The sequence below is a fragment of the Nansenia antarctica genome (assembly GCF_963989245.1).
Source record: "Nansenia antarctica genome assembly, chromosome: 18".
Taxonomy (NCBI): domain Eukaryota; kingdom Metazoa; phylum Chordata; class Actinopteri; order Argentiniformes; family Microstomatidae; genus Nansenia; species Nansenia antarctica.
In genome coordinates this window covers 21,237,752-21,244,903 of record NC_137691.1, presented here as the reverse complement: position 1 = coordinate 21,244,903, position 7,152 = coordinate 21,237,752, and the positions used below count along the sequence as shown (strand labels likewise).

Below are 7,152 nucleotides of genomic sequence, written 5' to 3'. Positions count from 1 at the left end.
TGTCATAATCCATTTTATTTTCCTTATTTTCCTTCTGTGTTAGACGAGCATGACTTTGAGCCAATACGCAGATGCATGTACACTCACAGGGCCCGTCTGAGTGCCACCCCCCTACTTTCCGGCTTTGAACCCGCCTCTCATAGGGGGTGTGGCGGCGGGGCGTAGCTAGACCCCCGCACCCCCAAGTTGACTCTTCCTGTGAGCCTGGCGCCCCTAATGGATCAGGGAAGTAGTGAGCAAAGTCCAGAGGAGCCGGACATGGGAGGCCGAGCGGAGCCGGAGGTCGGCAGGAGGGCGTCAGAGTCAGAGCATGGCCTGTCTAAAATCACCCACAATGCCCTGGAGAACATGGGTGCGCTGGGTCATGGCCTGAAGCAGCTCTTCCAGCCGCAGCGCCGGCGCTCTTCCATCTCCCCACACGACGCCGCCGCCTCCTCCTCCTCCACGGGTGCCCCCGCCCCTGAGCCCTCTGATGCAGGGCCAGAGGTTGGGGAAGCCATAGCCCCCTCGGTTCCTCCTCCGGACTCTGACGCCCACGCTGCTTCCGCTCCTCCTGCAGCTCTGAGCCGTGTGCTGCAGCAGATCCGAGGCGCGCCTCCCATGATGAAGCGAGGGACCAGCCTGCAGAGCCGCCGCAGCAAGGCGGGGGGGGGCGGGGAACCCCCCCAGAAAGGCAGCCCCCAGATTCACCGTCGCAGTACCCATGAGGTGCTGCTGCTGCAGGCTGGCCGCCCACGCTCCTCCTCCACCACAGACACGCCCAGCAGCCCAGCCCTGGCTGACATGCTGCTGACCTCTGGGTACCACTCCACTGAGGAGCCTGACCGGGTGAGTCTTCCCAAGGCCCTTCACTCCTTAGGCAGCAGCCAACAGAATAAGAAAGGCCTAATTTATACCCAACCCAAGCACACAAACGTAAGTGCGCAACAGCTAAGCGACATGTCATTCTGCGTTCAAAACTGTGCATGCCCTCAAATTGTAACACAACCCCATAACATGGGAATATAGGTTGCTTTGGTGCTGTGTTTTGCCTGCTTGCGCTGAGTTATGTACCGGTAAATGAAAGCTTTTTTATTAAAATCGAAAAAACAACCTACTCAAAAAACCTATATACATTTAAATGGAAATGCATCTGAAATACGGTCCGATTTAACAATTTCCACAGTGTTTCATGACAATGTAATTCACATATTGAAGTTAGATTTTTAAATAGCTGATAATAATGAACTTCACTTGCTATCGTTGGAAGTCACTGAATAAATAAGTAAGTAGATAATTGAGCTGTCATTGCAGTTCAAAGATTGCCTGTGTGTGGTTGGTCACTACAGTATGTGCTCTAAGCCTTGCTAAATGTAGCTATCGCTGTCTCTGAGTATACTCAGTATATTCAAGTAGCGGCTTGTTCGGCTCTTCGGGTTTCAGAATGATCCTTACTGGTGTTACTTAAGGCCATTTCAATTTGACATTCTTTACATTGTATGGAAATAAACATTATTCTATTAATTTAGATCTTAGTTATCGTATCATACTATACTACTAGTAGACAGTTGGTTCAGTACCCCTTCAGTTCCTGCCATGTATCTGTGATAAAGGCTACCTCATTACCCAACGTGCATACCACTTCCAGTCCTCTCACAATGATGACACCACCAAGCTTTTAAGCAGAATGTGGGTAAGCTAGGACTTAACGCTTTTGACTGCACATGTCCGCATGAGAGCCCTACTGTTTGTTGTATTGGCACTATCATCTCCCACCGTAATAATACAATGGTCAGCAATAGACCAGTCTTAGGATCTAATAGAAACAACTTAATGTCAGTCTCTTTAAAAAGTAAACTGATTCAAAGTAACAGCCCAGAGAAATGTAATATGGCACACATACACGTTCACTTTCTAATAAGAATTTTCTTATTAATGGCCTTATTACGGAGCATAAACTATACTGTATGTTTTTAACTGAAACCTGGCTCAGCACGGACAGACCAGCCGCTCTTATTGAAGCCTCTTCCCCGGACTATAGTTCTTCCCACTTCTGTAGACAAGTCAAAAAGGGAGCTGCAACTATACTCACAGCTGCTGTTGCCTGCAGGGACATTACTTTGGGTGATCTATGCAATAATCATGCTGTCTAATCAGCATCTGGATATGCCACACATGTCAGGTGGATGGATTATCTCGGAGAAGGTGAGCCTACACCAAAGTAAATTAGCCTACACCATCATTTTAAACATACATTTTAGATTAGATTAGATTCAACTTTATTGTTATTGAAGAGTACAAGTGTCAGACAACAAAATGCAATAAAAAGTGCATGTCAGAAGCGAGATTCGATCCCATGCCTTAAAAGGACACTGAACTGGATGCAGAGCCTTACACCACTCTGCCATCCTGACAATCTGATATTGTTTAGCCTGATGATAATATAACTACAGTAGTGAAGGTTCATTTATAAAAAAATAAAAATAAAACAATAAGTAGGGGCTAGTTAGTATAACGTACGTATTTAATCTGTCAGCAAATTGTTTGCCAAGTCATTTCCCTCGTCTTATTAATTGCGGCAGTATTGCCCTTTTTGGTGATTACTACGGTACTTATTTTTCATCTTCATTAAGCTCCATCAGCAGGGCGTGTTCCCGTGCTGCAAGGGACACAGTGCTGCTCTCTCATTTCCACTCATTCTTTTCAACAATCGGCTGTTCTGGGCTGCTTATTACTCTGTGCGCGCGCCCAAAGCGAGCATTTCCAAGCCTGAACAGAATTAGCGCTGGCGAGGCTGAATTGTGTTATTGGAATGACTTGAGTCTTGAATCACAGTCGACATTAACTCTAACCAGGCTTTTTCAATTAATCGCTGATTTAGTTATCAACCTATGTGAAATACCCCCCTGGTTTTATTACTATGTCTATTCTTCTTATCTCCTACCTCTTGTTTTATTGTATTGTGGTTTATTTACTATTGTTTTTATGTTCAGCACTTTTGGTGAAGGAGGAGTTGCATTCAATGCATGACTTGTGCTATATAAATAAAGTTTAATTGATTAATTGGTAATCTATTATCAATTATTATGCCACTGTCAGATGGTAATCACCCTGTGTAATTAACTTCCATTACAAGAGCAGCTATCAGACTACTAGAGTAGTCTTGACTGTGCTGTGGTTGAGTGACTTAACACAGTCTGTCATTTTAAGAGTGGAGAGAGTATCAACAGCCTCCCCTCTGCCCCTCTTTTAAAAGCCAACAGCAAATTTAAGGGAGATGCTTTTGTCCTTTATTGAGACCTGTATTATGACAGCTGGTGAGGTGCAGGCTTCTGGTGCAGTTTTCTTTGGTATTTTCTCAACTTTTCTACTATTCATTAACCTTCTTGCCCATTTCAACACATTATTTATCTCTCCTCCTTTCTTTCCCATTCTCCCTTTCTTCTCTCTTTTTCTCTCCCTCTCCTTTTCTTCTCGTCAGCTGGATCGTTATGATGGATTGGGCCTTGCTGTGTCGCCTAATGCCCTCTCCTATGGTGCTGATGGATATGGGATGGATGCAGTGGACAGTACCCCAGACCCCCAGCGTACAAAACAGGCCATCGCCCAACTACAACAGAAGATTCTCAAGCTCACAGAGCAGATCAAGATTGAACAGACAGCGCGTGACGACAATGTGGCCGAGTACCTTAAACTGGCCAACAATGCAGACAAGCAGCAGAGCGCACGCATCAAACAGGTGTTTGAGAAGAAGAACCAGAAGTCGGCTCAGACCATCCAGCAGCTGCAGAGGAAGCTGGAGCACTACCACCGTAAGCTGCACGAGGTGGAGCACAATGGCATCCCGCGTCAGCCCAAAGACGTGCTGCGAGACATGCACCAGGGCCTCAAAGATGTTGGGGCAAAGGTATGTGCTGTCTGTCACTTTGAAAACAAAAATTGTGTTTCAGTGCTGTCCTTACAGCTATGTAAGCTATGTATGTACCTTCCAAGCTATACACCTCTTATTTCTACTGTTACGACCCAACAAGCTCTGCATATACATCAGTAAACAATGGAAACGGCTCGTTAACATACTGGGCCGAGGCCAGACACAGACGTATAGGTAAGCTCAGTTGGCAGTTTGACACCACCGAGTAAGGTGGTAAGGGGAGAGGCATACCTTAGTTCCTGGCGTGCTCCGGTCGCGTTCCCTCCTGGTTCAGGGATAGTCCAAGCGGGGTTGATGGGGTATGGTATCCCATTCGTTAAGTTTTAACATATAACATATATGGGCTTGATAGAGTACGACAACAGCACACATAAGGATAGACAAACCGGACAAGACGAAGGGGGTAGGTCACAGTCCCAATTGAAGGAAAACGTCGCAGGGGTCTAGAATAGGCTTACATCATTATGCATACATAATTTGTTTATCTCCTGTCGTTAGCTTCTTCACTGGTCCCCTTAAACTCTGCTTCCTAACAGGTGACAGGTGGCCTCTCCAGCTTCTCCCAGGCCACACATTCTGCAGGTGTGGCTGTTGTGTCCAAGCCCAGAGAGATCGCTTCCCTCATCCGGAACAAGTTTGGCAGTGCAGACAACATCTCCTCCCTCAAGGACTCCATGGATGACCCCCAAGGAGACGAGGGTATGGGTGCTGGAGGAGCAAGGACCCTGGGTGGTGGCCAACTGCAGTCCAGCCCCAAATATGGCAGTGAAGACGACTGCTCTAGTGCCACATCGGGCTCTGCAGGGGCCAACAGCACCACAGGGGCCCCCGGTGGTCCCCCCAGCTCTAAGGGAAACACCCTGGAGCAAGCTCAGAGCTCGGGCTTTGACACACTGCTCCACGAGGTCCAAGAACTCAGAGATAGCCAGAGTCGACTGGAGGAGTCTTTTGACAACCTGAAGTCCCACTATCAGAGGGACTACACCATGATCATGCAGGCCCTGCAGGAGGAACGATATAGGTAACCTGGGGGCTAAAGCCAAACCTTACAAGTACAAAATAGACTAGAAAGAATCAGAGTTAATGATGTGTATATTTCAACAACACCCTCAAGTCTTGATTTGACTTCTGTGTGTTTTAAGGTGTGAACGTTTAGAGGAGCAACTTAATGACTTAACAGAGCTACACCAGAATGAGATCCTGAACCTAAAACAGGAGCTGGCCAGCATGGAGGAGAAGATTGCCTACCAATCTTATGAAAGAGCCAGAGACATTCAGGTCTGTCCCATCCCCTAAAGTAAAGAGCATTCTTAGTCTGAAGTATCTTCATGTTCATTGAAGTAATCTGCTCATCCTTGTATTGTAGTTGTATGCCTTTTGACTGTTTTATTGTTTGTGATGTGTGTGACCAGGGCTCTTAGTAACCATGTCTCCCCCTCCCCCTTGCTCATGTAGGAGGCGCTGGAGGCCTGCCAAACGCGAATCTCTAAGATGGAGCTCCAGCAGCAGCAACAGCAGGTGGTACAGCTGGAAGGCCTAGAGAATGCCACAGCGCGGACTCTCTTGGGCAAACTCATCAACGTTCTGCTGGGTGTCATGGCTGTCTTGCTGGTGTTTGTCTCCACGGTGGCCAACTGTGTGGTGCCCCTGATGAAGACACGCAGCCGCACATTCTCTACGCTGCTCCTCGTCATCCTTCTTGCCTTCCTCTGGAGGAACTGGGATGCCATCTCGCAGTACCTGGACCGCTTCCTACTGCACCCCAGATGACCTGCAGGGGTGGGCTGTCTTAATGCCAGACATGAAGAGGGAGGGGATCAAACTCATACACTGCTCCAAGTGCTTTGAGCGAGCTCAAAGGGGGGGTTGGGGTGGGGAGGCATAGCTGAAAGGAGGAGCCGAGAGAACTGCACACTTGATATCTCTCTTCAATGAGTGGATTTGTTTACATGTGGAAGACTTTTGTTGTTGTTTTCCCACTGGAGAAATGTTATTGCTGAGTTACTGTTTATTCAGTTAATATTGGTTTTTAATGTATTTGTTCTTTTTAATGCAGATCTTTGAGATCTCTCTCTCTCTCCCCCGTGACTGGGTTTGGATGGTAATGACCTGGCATTTATAGTAATGCACATCCCTGTCCCCCTTGTGATTTTCTTTCCTTTTCTCTCTCTAACCATAATATCTTCCTCTGCTATCTGTTCAATATATTGTCCTCTCTTCCATGTCTCACTCTCTCTCTTTAATCCTCCAAGTCTTAACCCATTTCACAAAATCTCTGGCTGTCGTCTGATTCTCCCTGAAGTGCACTCGTTAATTTTTCCTGATTTATTTAGATGGTGGACTGGTGTAAGAGATATGGTGGAAACTCCCTCTAATCCGTTCTTAATCTAACTGTATGCTTTTAAATGCATGAGGGAAGTGAACCGAGTGCACATTTCGGGTAGAAGGGTAGAGAGTTGGACTGCAGCCTCCTTTGACACTCTCAGACCAACTACATTGCTATGGAAACAAATATGCTCATCAATGGATCAAAGACATAATGGTTTCCTGACATGTTTCTATTGGTTGTGCTGAGTTTGTAACGCTTGGCCTGATTGGACCAGGGTGCCATGCTGGAAGGCGCTAAACATAAGAAGGCCCACCCCACCCCGCCCTCTTGGCCAACCGGCCTCCCCCTACAGAGACAAATTATTAATCTATGAACTGAATGAACATACTTGAAGAGCTCTAAAAATGCTCAAAGACTGTGCTTCCGTACTGTTTCTATTAGTGAAAATGAAATGGTAAACATTTTTAGTTTATTTTTTATTTTTTAAGACAAATAAACAGGCTGTTTTAAAAATGAAATGAACGAGTAAATGTTTTGTCGATGTGTCATGATATCCAGTCATAGAATTGGTGTCTTACTACTGGTGCTTTGCACATCATGTAGTTGTACAATAAAACCTTGAATGCCTCTGTGTTCATCTTGTCCACAAGAGGGTGCAAAAACACATAACTACATAGGGGGAGAGGTGTATACATCAGACTCCATTTTAGATTTGCACCATTGTAGGCATTTAATGACCAGAAGAAATACAATATCTTCAAGGGCCATTAGTATGACAATTGATGCTGCTGTGTTGGTTTAAGGCCCTACCCTAGACTTGTGTAGATATTAAATCATTGGAAGGTATAGTAGTAGCAGCAGCACCCACATGGACTTTCGGGTGTATTGCTTATCCAAAGCACACTTTTCATAT

General features: G+C 46.1%; 1 protein-coding gene across 4 annotated transcripts; it reads left to right on the top strand.

Annotated features, from left to right (window-relative positions):
• Window positions 1–216: 216 nt before the first annotated feature.
• tmcc1b (transmembrane and coiled-coil domain family 1b) lies at window positions 217–5,680 on the top strand (the record flags this gene model as incomplete). Of its 4 annotated transcripts, none has more annotated exons than XM_080548101.1 (5): window positions 217–828; window positions 3,464–3,886; window positions 4,447–4,931; window positions 5,053–5,188; window positions 5,366–5,680. In XM_080548101.1, 5 exons carry the CDS (start codon window positions 217–219, stop codon window positions 5,678–5,680), a joined length of 1,971 nt encoding a protein of 656 aa, XP_080404227.1. The 4 variants fall into 4 exon arrangements, with proteins under 4 accessions (XP_080404227.1, XP_080404226.1, XP_080404225.1 ...); XM_080548100.1 differs by having other exon boundaries at window positions 3,461–3,886; XM_080548099.1 differs by having other exon boundaries at window positions 3,461–3,928.
• Window positions 5,681–7,152: the final 1,472 nt, after the last annotated feature.